The sequence below is a fragment of the Daktulosphaira vitifoliae genome, unplaced genomic scaffold (genome assembly GCF_025091365.1).
Source record: "Daktulosphaira vitifoliae isolate Bord-2020 unplaced genomic scaffold, ASM2509136v1 Scaffold_1, whole genome shotgun sequence".
Taxonomy (NCBI): domain Eukaryota; kingdom Metazoa; phylum Arthropoda; class Insecta; order Hemiptera; family Phylloxeridae; genus Daktulosphaira; species Daktulosphaira vitifoliae.
The window spans coordinates 10,404,626-10,424,790 of NW_026099572.1; the positions used below are offsets into that span (position 1 = coordinate 10,404,626).

A 20,165-nucleotide genomic window follows, 5' to 3' on the forward strand; every position below is an offset into this window, starting at 1 on the left:
GAAATAATTTAAAATATTTTATTTTAGTTGTGCTTCTGAATCCTAAAATAACAAATCAAGATGAAACTCGGTTATTGTGATTTTTATATCAGTTTTTCTACTATTAATATAAGAAAAATTTTTTTTTTTTAAATCACATTAATTGAATAAATTTGTTTTTTATAAAACACAGTAAGTTTTAATGGGAATATCAAACATAACTACAGAAATTGTATTGCTTGTAAAAATAGAAATAGTGAATAAGAGGTAATAATTTAAAGGTATTTGAAATAAAGTATATACAAAATATACAGTTTAGAGTAATATTCATAATAAAAATAATTAAATTCAATTATTGTAGCTATAGTAATAACTCAAATTATTAAAGGTGTTTTTACTTCAAAAAACAAAAAAAATGCAAACCAGAATATTAAATATCATGTCATTTTAGTCATAGTTCACAAACAGGATAAATATTAGGATTGCATAGAAATAAAAAAATTCTAATTATTTTAAATTAAGTAATTAATCATGAAAAATATGTTCATATACATAAGCTAGTAGAAATTAATACTCTAAATCTACAATAGAGATGGCTTGAATAAGCTTAATATTATCTATATCAATAATTTATCATTAATTAAATGATAAATTATTCACACACATAATGTCACTTTATCATAAAAACGACAAATACAAGACTTAAATCTATAGATATCAACACAATAATATATAAATATATATAGTAGACACAATTGAATATACTAAATTTAATGTTAACTTACAAAAAGTTCTTATAGATAAATATACACTTAATTCTTGATAATGTATATATAAAAATATGAACGAAATAAAATTTTGAAGTCAAATAAAATAAATAAAGAGAACAATCTAATAAGCTAACATTTACAATAATTTTTTTTTATACACCGACAAATAGGTTTGAGCTAAAATAACAACACTAAATTCCGTTAATCAATAAAAAAATTTTCCAACAAAATTTGATAGTAGCTTACATATAGTTGAATATAAATTATGTTTTTAATTATTATGGTAAAATTATTTTATAAAAGTGTGAAACAGTATTAAAACATAATATATATAAAAAATTATCAGCTTAATTTGGAGCAATAAAATCTTGTACATATAATATATAAATTTTTATTTTAATATAAAAAAAGTAATTTAAGTCTAATTAGGTTTTTAAAAATTTGCTTTGAATATCTATATTACCTAAAAGATAATAATTTGAAGTAACTATACATGTAGTAATAGTAATATTAATAATATAATATACAGTAAAAACGCCTAGGGAAGGTTTTAATGTATGATGTAAAGTATCACTTTGTGTCCAAAATTCCTTATACACTATAGGCGCTTGGACATTATACCAAAGATATTACAACTAAAATTCACAACATTTTTATTAAATAATTCTAATTTTTTACTTTTGGGTCAGATATAAAAATGATAACAAAAGTTTATGTTTTTAACATTTCATAAATATTTTTAAATTAAAATAAATACAAATATATGCTAAAATGTATATTAAATAATGTAGAAAATTTGATCATGCTTACATGTTCTGTATATATTTTTAAGAAAATAAATTAATGTTTCTGTATTAAAAATATTATAATTGGTCCAGAATGTAGTATAAAATAATAAAAATTGAGCGTTTTACATTTTCTTATCAAAAGAAGTAAAATTTTTATTTTTACCTTAAATTGTTTTTAAGCACAACAACTAAATAGTAATTGTTTTTCTATACATATATTTTTTTGTTGCGTAATTTTTAAATTTATAAAATCTAAGACAGTAATAATAAATAATAATAATAATAATAATAATAATTAAAAAAAAATATATTCATATTTAAAAACAGCCTATTTAAATAATTTTACAAAATGCAAGTTTTGTAACAGAAAAATTGTTTGCTTGTTAAGGTTTATAAAATTAGGTATAAAAATATTCTTCAGGACAAATTAATTTACAATATATCAACTGGGAATGTGTTTTTATACGTTGATAGATTATAAAAATAATTAGCAAAATTAAAAAATAAAATTTTTCTTTTTTATGTAAAGTAGTAGGTAATAACATTAAGTAATTTATGAAAACTGATGTCAACATTAAGTTCAATGGTTAGAGAAATATTATTATGAGACCAGCCTTAGTCATCTGTACCGTTGCAATTAGCATCAGAACAAGTGACTTCATTTGAATTTGAGACTGCTACTGCATCATTTATTCCATTAACTTCCTAGATAAAATAATGACATTTTAATAATATTATTTGCTAAAATTATCAAAATTAGTTTATAAGTTACCATATTAATAGTAATTTATTTGTAATTGTTAATTTCAGGTTTGGTGGAAATTATGTGATATTAGGTAAAACTTTTTCAGATTTTGTTTTTTTTTTTTGTGAATTAGCACACTATGCATCAATCTAATTTTATTTGTATAATAATTTTGATTAAGTTGAAAGAATGTGCTGCTATGTATTGTTCAAATAATATTTAAAAGAAATTACAATAACAATTTTGTTTTTATCTTATTTAATAATAAATTTTACGAATTCCTACATAGCACGTTTTTTCCACCAATTACCCACTAATTATATCGATAAATGGTAGTGCAAATGAACAAATATTAATATTATATAATATTAGGTAATAATTATTATTTAATATTTATAAATATAATGACCTATTTTGTATTTTGTGTCAACACAAGTGTAACATTTTTTTTTAGTTAATAAAATAAAGTTTAAAAATGCAATAAAACAAATTATATACTAACATGTGAAATTTCATGATGTACATCATTAGATTCAATTGCATTGCTAATTTTGATAGCTTCAATTTTTTCTGTAACAGATTCAACCTAAAAAAAAAAGTAAAAACATTATTTACAACTAAGTTAATAATAAAAAAAAAATTATTGAACTATTACATTAGGAGAGGAAGGCAATGATTCTTCATGTTCTACGTGATTTCCATTAACCAAAGGTACTTCAGCTACTTCTTTTTCAATATCAGAAGTATTTAATCCTTCAGGAGGTTCAGCCAATCCTTCACCACCACCAACAGTATCATCCTAAAGTAATTATAATTTATAATTGGTGAATATTTTTTCTGTTTATATACACATAGAAAAATAAATAAATTTGATTAATTACTTCAGATTGTTCAGGTTGTAAAATATCAGGTTTTTCTTCAGGTTTTGGTGGACTTGGAGTTTCAACAGGGGCAACTGTTTCAACAGGTGCTGAAGTTTGTTCAATAATAGGTGCCTCTACTGGGGGAGGGCTACTTGGCAAAGGAGGTGGAACTTCAGTAGTCTGAGTGCTCTAAAAATAAAAATATTATAATATAAATACATTTATCAGTTATTAAAAGAGCAAACAGTATATAAGTAGTGTAGTGTTAATGGCGGCACTCAAGAAAAGTACATAGGTTTTAATCAATATATTTATTTAGTTAAATAAGTTGAATTTTTGTAATTGATTTTATAGGTCAAACATTTTAATAGAATTCAAATAATGTCTCTAGAATTTGTGCAAGTTCTACATTTCTTTTTAAAATAATAGATTTTTTTTTTAAATTATCAAAAAATACAGTTATAGGGACTATTTAATGGCACCATTTTTAAATTGAAATTGAAATACTCACAATGCAGTAAAAATTACAATTTTGGCAAAAACATAAAGCAAATATTCTGTTTAATTATAAAAAAAAAAAAAAATTAGTTAATTTCAAAAACCAATAGATTATCTTTGAATTGATGAAATAGTTTAAAATGAGCTAATAACTGAACATTTATTTTGTTATGTTTCAAAATACTGTAATTGAAACTTATTGATAATAGTCTCAATAATTTATTACACTATACATGCTTGATTGATCAATTATAAATGTATACATTAGAATATTATCTGTTAATGTAACATTAGTTATATTAATGACTGTTACAGTAGTATACTAAAGCATGTATATTGAAACAAAAAATTGAATGAATTTATCACAGCAATGAAAAATTGTAATACTTACATTAACTTCGGGTTCTTCTTTAGCTTTTTCTTCAACTTTTGGGGCTTCAACAGCTGCTGATGTTTCGGTTTCTTCTTCTTTCGCTACTTCATCTTCAGCCACCTAAAAATTAAAGTTTATGTTAATACATTATTCCTGTGACGTTTTCTTAAAATGTGGGCAAGGTTAGGAAGAGTGGTTAACGATCTTTATGGTGAGACTCTTGAGAGGCGATTATGATTTATAAATGCATACAATGATTGAATTATGTTCAATTAACTGACACACAATATGACGGGATAGTCATTGAAGAGGTCAGAATATTCTTTTACATTAATCAACTAGCCCCTACGGGAACCAACCAATAACGCACTCGTCGTGTGATAACAATAGTAATACAATCTTTAGATTTTTATCCAACCAATTCTGTACTCGTTAAGGGCTGTTTAAATTCCATTTAACCTATTCTATAGTTAGTTAAGTAAGTATACATCCAGACAACGCACAACAAAAGAAATGCGATTGGTCATAATTAACAAATTCAAATGTCAAATATAAAAATAATATAAACAAAACATCAATTATTTATTAAATTTATAACGTCATTTAAAAACAAATTAAGTTTTATAATTTGAATCATAATAAATTCAAGCACAAAAATTTAAGGTAATGCAACTATTAAAGAAACATCGTTTACTATAACACTACAATTAGTAAAAAAAACAGCTATATCAAAGAGTCCGGCAGAGTATAACATAGAAATAAATAACTTTTTCAAAATAATGAGAAAATATATTTTAAACCTATACATATTTCTTGCAAACATATTTCAACAACTAGTTAATTAAAAGTGGATATTTTTGTAAATTGAAATATTAAAATAATGATAAAGCATAAAGATTTCTTAGCGAAAAGTTAAAAAAAAGCAACGGTATATTTTATTACACATAAACATTCTTTTCTTTGTTCATACCTTAGAAATAAACGTCCTCGAATCCTGCGAAATCATAGTGATTACAGCAAGTCGTAAATTATACTTATATACTTTGAACGAGGGAAAGCTAAACAAGCTTGGTGTATTGATGTTGGACGGGAGCGAAAACACTGTTGCAGTGACATTATGGACCAATTTATTTATAGGTTTACCGAGGAGGACAAACACGACGCGATAAAACGTATTGTTTACAATTTCTTGGATTTTTTTTCGATATCAATCTCATTGCTTTTATTGACAGTTAAATTTCAAACTAGGCTGCCACGACTACACGGATATATTTACATGTATGTGATAATGTGATCTGCGTAATAAACTAATATACGTTACACGGATCATACGCGAGGACATGAAAAAAAAGATGATCCTATAAAATCCTTGAACGAACCTTATCCACTCATGTCAAATGTAACGTCACACAGTTACATGCGTAAAATATGTACACCATAAGAGAACCGTGGAGTTAAGTCAACGTAAAAAACGTATCAATTATGAGTTTATAGGTGTGATTTTGAATAGTACATACCATTTGATGCTATTAGTATTGTTGGATTTAATGCGCTTTAAAATAATAAAATTATAATGCAACGTGATGTTTACGAGTTTTGTGAGTATTACGACGCTGTTAGCTGATGGGCAAATGTCCGCATTAACAGATGCAAAAATACTTGGAAAAGTTTTTAATGCGATTCGAAAAAACCAAATTGTAAAACATTGATAAATGCAAACGAGCATGTCATGTGATTTTGTTAAACGTCGTAGACTCTCCAATATAGTAATATTACCAGTTAACGATAAAATTCAAAGAGAAGAGGTTTTGGTTTGGAAACAAAGCGTACGACAATTCGAAGAGAATTATTTTCAAGCCAATATTTATGGTGCAATGAGTATTACTCGTTTTCATACAATTTAATCTTGAATCAAACTCAAACGCTAGTCGAATGACTGGCAAATTCTTTTTATAAAACCATATATTTACAAAAACATAAAGAATCGTTTAGACCATTTATCATAAACAGATATAGACAAAAAACCTATCGATAGTATTTGGTGGTAGGTGTCACATTAAAACTCGTTTTCACCAGTCGAGTTTAACGACTGCAGAAATTTTGCTGATTTTTTACGAGTTTTAACGGGCACACGATATAACCAAGAGTTTCAAACGATTACCAAAACAACTGGATTTGCCGCAGACAACGAACACACACCCATGCGGCTTTATCTTTTCTCTAGCACAAAACAAGATATTACTAACAACACACTAGCAGGCTATAAAATATTATAATAAGTTGTGCACAAAGAGCACACTTAAAATTTTTTAACTGAATAAGCTCGTGAATAGTTTTGAAATTAAAATAACCAAAACAGTACACATCAATAATACTATAAAATTAAAGTAGCTGACTTGCATAAATACAATTCATGTTGGAATTATGAGCTTATCGAATATCAGGCGACTTGATGTCTCGCATTGAAATACGCAGCTCGAATTGAGTGCAACTTCTACTAAATATCTCTATACAACTAAAACATGACAAACCGACCGGAGAAATTTCCATTTCCATTGACTTTAAAATAACCTACTACACAGTAAAAGCAAAGGCGATTTTCTTGATTTCCCTTCGTAATTGTAATCGTGTCCGATAATAATATGGAAAAAATATGACATCGACTAGATTAGAATGATATAATGAAGTAATCGAGTGAGAAGATAAATGTGAAATTTCACACAGAAATATTATTTACAACACCCAGTGTGAATATCAGCGAGCCAAAAGTACAGTCAATTTCTCAATTGGTTTAATGGATTTTGCGTGTTTCGAAACACTATGGCGTGTAGTATTCACAATCGACATTTCGAATAAATCACAATTGAGGTAAATAAACATTTGTTAGTGTAAAATTATCTACCGAAAAATATTTCCGAGAGGGAAAGAAAATGTGCGAATTAATTAAATGACTCAACGCGCAATACTCGAGTGCACAATTACTTAAGTACTGTAACAATTGAAGGTAAACGTGAAAAATCAAAGGCACAGCTAAGAATCAAGACGTATTAATTTTTCAATCATTTATCATCCAAACTGAGCTGGTTATAAATGGGTGTCAGATGGTTTTCTTTTTTGTTCTACTTTTATTTATCCAAACGTCATGGTAAATGATTTTACATTTGTCACGCTCTTTTTAGAACACTCTAAAATAATCTATCCAGCATCGAAGTTATCTGTGTATCAGTTCGACGTCATAACAATGACACACTGTCGCTTCCAAGACAGCAAATAATAAAATAACAATCGTAAAAATGACAACCCCACTGAGAAATGTCGAGTCCACAACTCGGGAGAAATACATTATAAGTTCATTCTGTTTCATTCACCACAGATAACACGGACTGTACTAGTTTATTTACACAGTGGTCGAAAGGTTTGACAACACGGTATTGCGGATTATAAATTATTATGCACAAGTATAAATGATACTGTAGGGGATGAAACTATTTGAGAGAGATGTATGTATTATTCAAATGTTGGCAGAACGTTCAATAGTACAACCAAAACAATAAAACTAAAGCTTAAGCCAACAAAATGTCGATCTTGGGATAAATATAACGACGGTTGAAATAAATGTGCAAAACAAGAGGGGTGACAAACTAGAAGCTTAGGAAGTCATATTTTCCAATGCTGACTGAAAATACATTTTTCTTTACTCCCCAACACCATCAGTACACAGAAATGTAAAAATCGTTAACGGTACATTAACAGTGGTTTTTCTGACGGGTCTTAAAAAAATCCATTTTAATCGCTGGATAGATTTTTTGATTGATGGGCGCCGATATGATTTGTTAATTCTATAGATATAATATCTGACACCAATTTAGTAGGATTATATAATCTATAGTAGCACAGATGAAAAGAACGATTAAAATTAGTCAGGGTACGCAGCTATTACCACTTATATCATCACACTGTTTAACTTCGGCAGAGGGGTCTGCATTTGATATATAGGATAACGTTCGAATCGGGAAATAGCGGAAAAGGCTCATCACTCAAGACAAAATCGGTGAATTTGATGAATAGGTCGCATGATAGTATGCACACAACGTATCAGACACTATAAGAGGAAAATATCTTAGGGCACCGTAACGATTTATCAACGGCACGTTGTTTATCCTCTTCTTTACAGTCATGTTTTATTAACCACATTTGTTAAACTAACAGAAAAAAAATCTTTGAAACATCAGAATACAAATTCTTCTCATGACTTTTAGTGACAACAACAGTTTCCCTTACATGTGACGCGACTTCCTATTGTTTTTATTTTTGTGCGACTTCCAATTTAGTTTTAATTATGTACTCCAAAATACTAAGTAAGAAAAAACACAACGACAGTTTGTCTCACGTGAAAAGAAGAGTGATTTCAAGTAAGTTTTGGTTGTAATTATTTTGTTCTACAGGCACTCCAGTTGTAAGATTTCATTCTATTACTATGTAAAAAAAAAAAAAAAAAGAAAGAAAGAACTGACGGTGGAGAAGATTCAAGACTACGTGTGCGGGGAGGGAGGGCTGTAGCGTAGAGGCATCCGTTCCGCGGTTACGCGCCATTTGAACCTCAACTGGAGGCAACAAAACAAGACAACATACACCTCCTACTACTCGGTTAAGAACTCTTTATGTATATAGTACTTGAACAGATATACATAAAATATATACAGATAGATAGTGTAAGGCTGACGCACGTTAGCAACAGTTCGGGCTGTATGCGGTCTTTGTCGAAAAAAAAAAAATCAACATAGTTCAATGCACCGGTACGACAGCAGCAGTTACAACAGCACACAAACCGGTTGAACGCCACCGAAGCTATTATAATACCATACAATTCTGGTGAATTCTAGTCTATTGATTAAGGGGAAGTTATACTAAAGCACAATATTAATATTGTACAGAATGTAAAGGAATCTTCCGCTTTTTCTCTTTTCGTTGAACATTTTGAAGGACGTTACTCGTAGGCAATCCAAGGGTTTTATTGTTATTGTTATTATATTTTATATTGTCTGTGCGCGGGACACGTCTTCTTGCTTACCCTAGAGGTTCGCCTCAAAATATATTACACACCGTAACCGTCATCATTTTTTATTATACATACCGGCTCATATCAGAAAATTGCTTTTAAGAATGCATAACGGTTTGTTTACAATCGACTTGCAATAATAAGTGTTGTATACAGACCAACAGAAAACTCGCTCTTTTGTTTTTGCTGTCTACGACCTAGTATATCAGTCGATGGATGGATGACTTACAGACACAATCAGTCAGATAACGGATAAAGGTAAAAATATAGCCCATGATATACTTGGTCGTTTTTTAACGTATTACACAATTTTTCATAATAACCGCAGAATTTATTACCGTATTGAACGACAACAATTTTCACAAGATTAAACTCGTAATGAAAATAGAGTCAACTTGGACGTAGTTCGTTAGAAATTCGTCTTTCATTATTCTGTGAACAGCCTTTGTAATTATTCAGAATGTCAGAAGGTATACACCAAGGTAAATAAAATCGATTAGAAATCCGATCTACATGCGTCGTTATCTGATCCAAGTACCACAAACAAGAAGTTTTCTAAAGTGAATTTCATAATAATTATTACTTTTATTATGCTATGTACACTTAAAAAAAATAGTGGGGAGAGACATCAAAGTGTCGTTTTTAGATGTTTTAAACTCAAGAATTTTCAACCGGTGTTTGTTTACAAGTTTTGGAACTGGTAAGGATTGCCTTTTTTAGGACCGTGGGACGTTTGAATCGACAGGATAAACCTTAACTATTGTTATTTTTGTTATATTCGTTGTAAGCATACAATTACTTTTTATGTGTTTATAAAAATAAATCTTGATAATTACAATTTAGGCTCACCCCTGACAAATAATTGTTATTCGCGCAAACATATTTTATTATTTACAAAACGATCGCTGCACGACAATGGTTAAAAATAGATGAGATTTTTATGAAATAACTCTCATTCGCAAAAATAAAATAATTACATTCATTTTGGAAAAAAAAAAAATCAATATTAATTTATATTCATTAATCAAACATGTTTGATATAATTCGATTAAATAGGAACAGCGCGTAAGTAGAATTGATAAAAAAAAAAAAATAAGCCTGACATTATAATCCGCGTTGAAAAATGAAGTGTTGTTGTGTGTTCGCGTATTCTGAGTTGAATAATCGAATACCGATAATTCCAAGACATCGTGTAAAACATACAGAAGATCGAAAATATGTTAATTTAAATTAGGCGCGGTATTGTGTGCGTAATAATAATAAAATGTGACGCATACCAGTCTTGTGGGTCACATTAACACGCCGAGTTTAAAGGACACGATATTGAAGAACCTATGCGCAATCAAATCACGAAAATTGCATATAAATAAAAATTCAAGGTTATTTCAACGAGAATAAATGATTTGAAAATAGATGAATGATTGTTTTCTTCAACAATAATAAACTTAAATGCGTAACAACTGTACCGACGACTAGTTGGGCAAATAATTGCTAAATAATAAGTATTCACTACTCAATGGAACGAATACATTCCATCGTCTTGGTTAAATGCAAACACAACGGTCTTATGTTGTCCATATGTATTGTAGATCGTAAACAAAAATAATGTTGTAGGCTAAATTTCAATCTAAAAAATCGATTGATAGAAACACTAAACAGAATGTCAGCCACTTAATTAATCATTTAGTGGAGTATGATAATCTATTAAAATCGCTTTAGATGCCACTGATTGTATCAATCAACGATGTACACTTTTTCAGAGTGGCACATTAAAAATGACGTGCACGTCGTTATCGGTCGTAAAACATTCTCAGTTTGTGAGTCAACAGATGACATACGCTACGATTGCGTGCTGGAGTTTGTTTTCAGTTCACAGCTTTAATCCCAGTGAAACATCTGCAGTGAATAAAACTTAATAAGAAAATAATCAGAAAAAATGTTTCTACAGATAAACAACGTATTACACAGTCGGACATTAAATTATACGAAAAACATTGTCAAAACAAGAAACGTGAGAACTCATTCAAGTGTACATTGTAATCGTACTACATAATCATTAATGCGTTTTAAATGTATTCCAATGAAATGTTTCTTTTTTTGCAATACGTAACCGGAAGTGTACCATTTTTCTGTGTTGCAGAGCTTCGAGTTAGATACTATCTCGGGTAGTCCTTACGGAAGTGGAAATATGGGATGCGATTCTTAATAGTACATAGCATCAACTAAATAGTATTAAAATCGAAAAACAACGGCTGTATATCAAATCGAGTACAATTTTTTTCTTTTGTACTTGTATATTGATTAACTACGATTCTCTATTATACTTCTACTATCGAGTTGCGGTTGGGTTAAACGTAAACGCAATTCATTTATAATAGAACATGAAATAATAAAATTCGACTACCAGTCAGCCGCAGCCGGTTTGTCGGACACAATCGATGAACACACGGTGCGTGGGCGACACAGTATTACATTGCTATGCATTTACTTGATTACTGTACACACGAGTTGCATTTTGGACGGCAGTGGTATACATGTTACCTTAACAAAGCACAGTCTGACCGTCTGATGTTGCCATGGGTACCGGCGTCGCGACGGTTTCTCCTCAACCGGATCGATCGCGGGCGTCTGTTTTTTTATTTTTGTACTTTTTTTCCCCACTGAGCCTTCATTCATAATTTCACTTTCACCGTGCTTATCAAACTTTATTCGCTTTTTTTATTTGGATTAGGGGGAAATGCTTTTAACCGGTCTAGTGAATTTTAGTAGTTTACGCGTAAAAGTGTATTTTGTCGCACGTGCCCCAAGTACTTTTCGAGGTTAGGTTAGTACTGGCACCGCCCTTAAGATACCGTTTTGCCGCAACCGACTCTTTTCGAGTGCTTAAGTGCCGCACTGTAGCTAACGGAACTTTAGTCTGAGACGTTAAAAAAGATAAAAATCACGTTTTGTTTCATCGGGGAAGGAAATACAATATTGTTTTTTTATATTCATTAAAAACCGAATGGTTGATTTTTTTTTCTCCAAAATAACGAAACTAGAAATGAAATTTTAGCGCAGTTGATAAATTGATGAACAAAAGCAGACTCATTACTTTGACAGTAGTAAAAATATTACGGAATTTTTTTTCGGCTTCTTAACTACCAATTCATTATAAATTTTACATTTTACCGTACATAAGTGCACTGGTGGAACGTTAAACTGAACAACGGCTTGAAGGAGAATGTATTATTTTACACTTTTTATTATATCAAGAGTTTGTTGAATAGAGATAAAGTCCCCCTCGCTGAACTTAACTACGACTACAGTAAATGAAATATTGAAGACGTCGTAATTGCACGTATAAAATGAAACGCTTAATAAAACTCACTTTATTACTACAACAACAGTGTAATTGTCTTGAACACAAATTGTGCCGAGTCAGCGCTACAAGTCTAAGAATTAAACATACGTGGATCAACGACAATTATTGGCATAATGGACATTTTTCGATTGATTCGATCGAGGTGTGGTTTACCGGTAAAAAATATACCCGTGCCGGAGAGGAAAACGGGCGGCAACGTACGGAATAATTCCGAGTTTCCTGACGGCAGACAAAAGTCGTGTCGAGCATATTGTATTGGATACAGAAAACTCGCCTGAAAATACGTCCACGCGCGCAATATAATAACTTCTAATAATCACCAAAGAGGTATTTTGTGTGTGTGTGTTTATTGTTTACGCTGACAATTTTCAAACTGCTATTGTTGTCTACTTTTTTCAATATACATCAAAGAAACCAAAATGTGATTAATTCTTATAGCGCGTGGCACCACATAACACACACACAGCTACTAATTCTCCCTGTTCGTCGGTAATGAAATATAATAAAAATTAAAAAACGCTAAAAAATTTCGTGACTATCGACAGCAATATCAGAGGAATCGCTGCCGCCGATATGTAGGTCTATCATAGTTTGGGCGGGTGTTGGAAACGAGTCAACGTCCTCCAGACTTAGGTTCAAGGTTTCACCAATTGCTTTTGTGACCACGACGATGCGCTACTGTCCAGGCCACAAATTACAAATAATGGTAACTGTAATAGTGAGAAAAATACAACACGATAGAAGAACTGGTGCAAACTTCAGCGCTGGGTAAAAATTCAATTACTCGGAAAAACATCGAGGTCCCTCTGGAGATCTCCTCTCTCTTCCTGTACGGGTTTAGTCGCAAAATTGGTGACATTCCAGAATCAACCGTGTATCCAATAATATCTCGATTGCATTGTCGGGCCATATATTATTATTATTTGATTCCTATGGGGGGGTGTTTATAGCGTCCTTTCCCGCAGCGTTAATACGGTGAAAAAAATTACACCGCTTACGTTGGCTTGCATCCAAATAACACACTTTTAGTGCGGAATACTAGTTGCGAAAGTTTTTCCAAGCCAAATTGACTATAAACACATTAATATAAAAAAAACCCTTTAAGCTCAAGATCTCTATTAAATAAAATATTACGTTGACTATAATACAATAATGGTTCAATATAGAATTTTCGACAAGAGAAAATATAATTGTTTTCATTAATTATTAAAAAAAAAAACTAGCGGTAACCGAATTTTTCAAGTTAATACATCTTATCTACATTATTTTACTCAAAGTGTAAATCAGATATGTATAGGGTCCCGTTTGAAAAACAAATTTTTCAGCTAAAATATTTAGTAAAATCTTACCTCAAGTACTGCATCTTTTGTTTTGGTGGGCGATTGTTTGTTGGCTGGCTTAGACTTGTCTTTTTTGGAGAAACTAATACTTCTGAATGACCACGCTTTCTTCTTCTTGCGTTTTTTCTTTTCTGCTTCATCAGTCGTAGCTGATTCTTCTGTTGGGCTCTTGACAGATTCGTCGGCAGTTGTGTCCAAGTCACCATTTGTTTCAGCAGCGGGTACAACAGGTTCTGTCGATTTTTCTTCTTCGACTTTTACGGGTTCCTTGGCTTCTTCAGCTGGAGCAGTTGCTGTTTCGTTATTTTCCTAAAAGCAAATTAATTGTATAAGTTAATTTGAATAAATAAAATATGAAGTTTCTACTGTACTGTATTACTATTAAATATTACTGTATCGGCTCTTAGTGATGATTTTGATTATGTTTACATCAAAACATCGGGTTAAAAAACCAACAATATTAATTTATCCCTCTTCTCTTATGACTGTTACACAAAACGTTAACAAACACCTCTAAAAGGGAATTACGATTTTCAAAAATCTTAGATATTTCTGATTACCTTCTACTGTATTGGCCCCTAGTGATGATTTTGATTATGTTTACATCAAAACATCGGGTTAAAAAACCAACAATATTAATTTATCCCTCTTCTCTTATGACTGTTACACAAAACGTTAACAAACACCTCTAAAAGGGAATTACGATTTTCAAAAATCTTAGATATTTCTGATTACCTTCTACTGTATTGGCCCCTAGTGATGATTTTGATTATGTTTACATCAAAACATCGGGTTAAAAAACCAACAATATTAATTTATCCCTCTTCTCTTATGACTGTTACACAAAACGTTAACAAACACCTCTAAAAGGGAATTACGATTTTCAAAAATCTTAGATATTTCTGATTACCTTCTACTGTATTGGCCCCTAGTGATGATTTTGATTATGTTTACATCAAAACATCGGGTTAAAAAACCAACAATATTAATTTATCCCTCTTCTCTTATGACTGTTACACAAAACGTTAACAAACACCTCTAAAAGGGAATTACGATTTTCAAAAATCTTAGATATTTCTGATTACCTTCTACTGTATTGGCCCCTAGTGATGATTTTGATTATGTTTACATCAAAACATCGGGTTAAAAAACCAACAATATTAATTTATCCCTCTTCTCTTATGACTGTTACACAAAACGTTAACAAACACCTCTAAAAGGGAATTACGATTTTCAAAAATCTTAGATATTTCTGATTACCTTCTACTGTATTGGCCCCTAGTGATGATTTTGATTATGTTTACATCAAAACATCGAGTTTAAAAACCAACAACATTATTAATATAACCCTCTTCTCTTATGACTGTTACATAAAACATTAACAAACACCTCTAGAAGGGTTGTAAAATTAATAAAATTATAAAAACGAATAATCTATATCTTTCCTTATCAATGATGTTACCTAAGTAGTATAAATTAATCGTCACCTTTAAAAATCTACATAGCCTTTAGTGCTTAGCATGTGTTCCCCATTGTATGACGCGTTTCGGCCTTCTTGGGCCTCATCAGATGCCAGTATAGGATACACATGCCGAATACCAAAACGGGCGGACAACGTCAAACTCAAATAAGTCGGGTCCTAAGCGCCGTGTAGGTTTCCTCTTTTTTTTAGCCACGCCATCCGCTAACTTGTAACGCAATCGAACAGACTAGGAAATCGAGTTTTATTTGTGAATTCCGTAGCTCCTGTGACATGGAAAGCCGATTTAAAAATGGGGTTTCGTCGCAGTGGTAGGACCCGATCGTCGTCCTATGTTGCCCATTGCTCGGAACACCCAACGGAAGTCGTCTCGCACATGTACGACAGGCCACTAAAAACACAAACAGAATTCGCTTTCCCAGTCGGTTCGATTGTCCGAAACTCAGCCGGCTTTTAACGGCTGACCTTCCGGACGCCCGACGCACTTTGGCAACAGGGGACAAGTTCGAGTGAGAATTGTATCGTTAACAATTCCCTTGACACAAATGGGACTTAGCAATGGCAGTTTAGATATTTTCGAGCAGGCGATCCTAATGACATTACGCGTTTCGACCTAATTGGGTCATCATCAGACACAAGTAGGGGAACACACACGAAAAACACTAAGGTTGAACCGTCGAGTATTTTACTAGGATCGATTATGAATAAATTTTACCTAGATGTTATTGTCAGTCATAAAATTTCATGAAAGACATTAGACGATAAGGCTTTTGTAGGGCAATAACTGCGTAATTTTGTTATTCTATTCGAATGAGTCAATGGTTTACAACATTTAAAGTAAACAAATTTCAATATAAGGCCTAGTGTTTAGGATTTAGGATTGATGATAACGTAAAAGAATGTATGACGGAACGGTATCGGCTACACTGTTTTTATATAACGGGAATAGAATTTTATGATCTAAATAATTAGAATAACTTGACTTATTTTTCAAATTTACAACACCAGTTATCTATCACTTAAAAGTATTTTTATTGACGGTGCAAGTATAAATTAATCGTTAAGAATTTTTCAATATCAGATACTTATTTAACGAGTGATAGATATAACCACTAAAGAAATAAAAATATGTTTCAATATTCATATCGTTCAATGTGATATGTCAACAAGTTTATAAGGGCCAAACAGTTTTAGTAAAACGGACGGGCAATAAATTTCAATGACTGAATATTTAACTATTGCATAGGCTATAATTTAGAACGCATGTAGTTAACTAAATATAACACACAAGACAACAAGATAAAAACCATAAATCAAAGGTCTAGGTCAAGTTATAAAAAACATAAAAGTAAAACACGACGATAAATATTTACCTATGTTATAGTCTACGAAATATCAAATGTTTTAGCAAATTAAGTTCATTCAAATAACTATAAACGCATTTCTAAGAATTATCTCATCATGGTTCTAATAATACCATTGGAAAACTATGCGTTTCTCACGTAAGGAAATTATTATCTTTACTATTCCGACAAATTCATTTTGTCGTTCTATTGTTAGCTAATAATAATACGTACGTAAACAATATACGCATTGTCATTAAATATGGTTAACAAATTTTAGATACTGGTACCGTTTCTATTTAAGTTCTACGCGGACCAACGCCTTTTTATTTTTGCCTGAATAGCAGGCAAGATTGGTCGCGTAAAGAGATTAAAAAAAAAGAAAGGCGATGTGGTCTTTTTTGACCTACGAGAGAAATGAAGAATAGGATGCTGTTGAATTCTATGCGGACTCTTATTAAAAGCGTACATTTTATCTAATCGAAGCAAAAGTCATTGCATAACGTTTGATTACCTTTTCGTTCACGTGTGGTGTGGATCCGTTTTGTTTGGGCGTTTCTTCGACCGTACCGCCATTAGCTTCGACAATTTGTTTCTCGTCGACGGAAGCTGAAGTAATAGTACCGTTTTCCAATGGTTCGCCACTAGGTCCTTTTTCGGCCTTGGTGGCACCTGCAGATATGTCTACTGATCTTTTGCTTTGTCTTGCTCCCATTTTTTTTATTACTTAAGCTACTTAAATTAAACCGAGTGATCTAGTTGAAAATGATAATTTCGACAATTGAATAAACCGCGCACTATACACTGTGTATCGTCACGCACACTTTCTTGACAAACGTTTGGTTTGACTGAAACAAAATAAAAAGCAAAATTAGTTATCATTAGCCCCACTATAAACACGGTAAAATAGAATGGAATACATTTAAAAAAATGTATACAAGAGGCCTCTTATCTACACGCATGCGCCCAACAGGATGTGTTCCATCTTATCGGGAAGGAATTTGTTATTTGTTAAATAATTAAAATAATAATAATAAACTAGACCGGTCAACTATTTAAACAATCGATTGTTATTAACAATGAAACACTCGCGGCTTGCCCGAAAAATATGGCGGACCAAAAACACAAGAGATCGTATTGTATCATTGGATTGAATTCGAAACACGCTATCTAATAAATAATTCGCAATTCGCATCAATGTTTTTTTTTTACGTAGAAACTAAAAGTGATGAATAAATATATTCCGCAGATATGTTACTAAATAGTTCTATGGAATGTGTTTTGTCATAGGAATATGATATCATTGCGCGTCGTTCGACTTGAAGCGCTTATTAATTCACTAATTGACACAACTGTTAGCTAAATACTCTTTGAAAATAAGGAATGTATATTATAATATGATCATGTAGCGTCAAACTACAATACAGCCGCCGGCAAGTCCTAGACACGTGTGTTGTCATAGTAAAAGACTAATTTATTATGGAAGAATAATGATTAAACAACAAAATATGCGGTATTTATTATTTTCCCGATTTTATTACGAACCATTGATAAACAAAATACTAACAACAATAATGTCGTTTGAACTGGAGGGAAGTTTCAACTTTTTTCAATGTTAACTAATTGCGTATTTATGAATACTAATAAACACGCGGAATAAGAACTGAATATCAAATTATAAATGATCGTTTTATCCAAGAAGTCACTTAGGCGAATTAACTGCGTTTTAATTTTCATAATTCCATTTAAAAAACATACTTAAGTCCAAAATACAAAACCTTAAAAAAAAAAAAACACAAATGCGAAATGAATTTAAAAATATATAAATAAATAGTTGTATAAATATATTTTAAGATGAAATTTAAAAATACATTCAACACGCGCTACGTTAGTTTGAATTTTACGAGCTATAAAAAACGTACATTATAGTCCCAATTTTTATTTTTAGTTCAAATGGGTACAACAATACTTAAACATAAAAGAATTTTCACACAGTCGCCATGAATGATTTGAAACGTCCGTTTATAGTGTAGAGAATAGACCCCGTAAATTACAGTTTTCAAGTATAACGTTACAAAATACCATACAGAGTGATTCTGTTATTAAATCTACATAATTAATCGAAAAATAACATGTTTTTTTAGTTAAATGTTATAATTAATTCATTAATCATAAAGTATTTTTATATTCATCTCATATATCTTATAAGGGTAGCATTTTTTTTATATAGTAATATAAAAAGAAAAACTTTTGATTCAATATTTTTTAAATTTTTGACAATTTAAAGTAATGGCTGGAGGTAAGATACGGGTACGGTTATGACTTTACATTTTCTGCCTCACTTCTCCTCCTACTTAGGTATACTAAATGTCATTTTCTTAATTAGATCATTATATAATAAATAAGCTGGTTAATTAAGCCAGTATCCAAGAAAAAAAAGTTTCTATCCTTATAAGACTAAGGAATGAACAAAAAACTTCATGATTGATAGCCAAAAAAAATGTCAATATTATTATGATTTTTCAATAAATTAAGTGGTTCACGATAACAGAACCGCCTCGTTTAATCAGCTACTAAATAATATCATAATTAGGAGTGTCTACTATGAATTACTAATGTTTACCTATTGAAGTAAAATACAATTGTTAAGCAAAAAATTGGAAAGTGAAATAAAGTAAGTATAATAAAAATAATTTAAACAGAAAATATAAATGAAAATGTAATTACACTATTCGAATAAATTAAATATTTCATAGTTACTTTAAGAACAAAATATTAAGAAGGTAAAATAATAACGAAAAATTAAAAAAATGTCCACGATTAAACTCATAGGCGATGTCCGTATATTTGAGTGGATATTATTTTTTTAATCGATTAATCAATAAAGATATAAGAATGTTACAGTAACTAAAGCATTACAATAATTAAGTTAAACAGTAAAGCAATTTAAATAATGTATGTAAATTGTTCTTGTAAAAAAGTACTTATATAACTTGAATGTCGACTAATAAAATTCACGGATACAATAACCATAATAAATTATAAAAAAGTCACTGATGGGCCATATATTTATGAAACACTTTATTTTAACGTTCAAGATTAAGCGCGTCAACAATGCTTTTGCATTGTCTAACAACACTTTTATATTTATAAAATTTTTAATATCTATAAAATCTACTGCAATTATTGATATATTACTGGTAAAAAAAATAAAAGAAGATAAATATAACTGACACTTGATTGAAAAACAAACCAACAATAGTTTTAATAAAGTAAACGATAAGAGATAATTGACATAGAAATGTGTGCACAAATGATATAAAACGGCAAAAATTGCATTAATATTATCTGGAGTGTGTAGATTTAAAAAAAAAAAAAAATAAAAATACTAGGAGTGGCGGTAATCGGCAGACACTCTTATTGGCAGACGTGGAGAGACAAATGAAGGGTGTCAAAATGAATTATCATTTAGAGACAGCCGAGTGCGTGATATGTAAATCGATCTAGTACTTTAATTTCATAATGATTTATTTCAATGTATACACTCGGCGAGACTTTCGGCA

At 30.7% G+C, this 20,165-nt stretch overlaps 1 protein-coding gene across 2 annotated transcripts in view; it reads right to left on the reverse strand.

Moving 5' to 3' along the window:
- Positions 1-409: 409 nt before the first annotated feature.
- The window catches only part of LOC126896935 (A-kinase anchor protein 200-like), a 33,914-nt gene continuing 14,158 nt past the window's right edge, over positions 410-20,165 (reverse strand). The window contains exons 2-8 of one of the 2 annotated variants that reach the window (XM_050670132.1): positions 17,117-17,450; positions 13,789-14,088; positions 4,035-4,136; positions 3,164-3,334; positions 2,938-3,081; positions 2,785-2,868; positions 410-2,242 (exon numbers count right to left, since the gene is read on the reverse strand). In XM_050670132.1, coding sequence (XP_050526089.1) covers positions 2,153-2,242; positions 2,785-2,868; positions 2,938-3,081; positions 3,164-3,334; positions 4,035-4,136; positions 13,789-14,088; positions 17,117-17,317 — 1,092 coding nt within the window. In that variant the 5' untranslated portion in view covers positions 17,318-17,450 and the 3' untranslated portion in view covers positions 410-2,152. Of the gene's footprint in view, positions 2,243-2,784; positions 2,869-2,935; positions 3,082-3,163; positions 3,335-4,034; positions 4,137-13,788; positions 14,089-17,116; positions 17,451-20,165 lie in introns of both variants that reach the window. The other variant, XM_050670133.1, reaches the window with a different exon arrangement.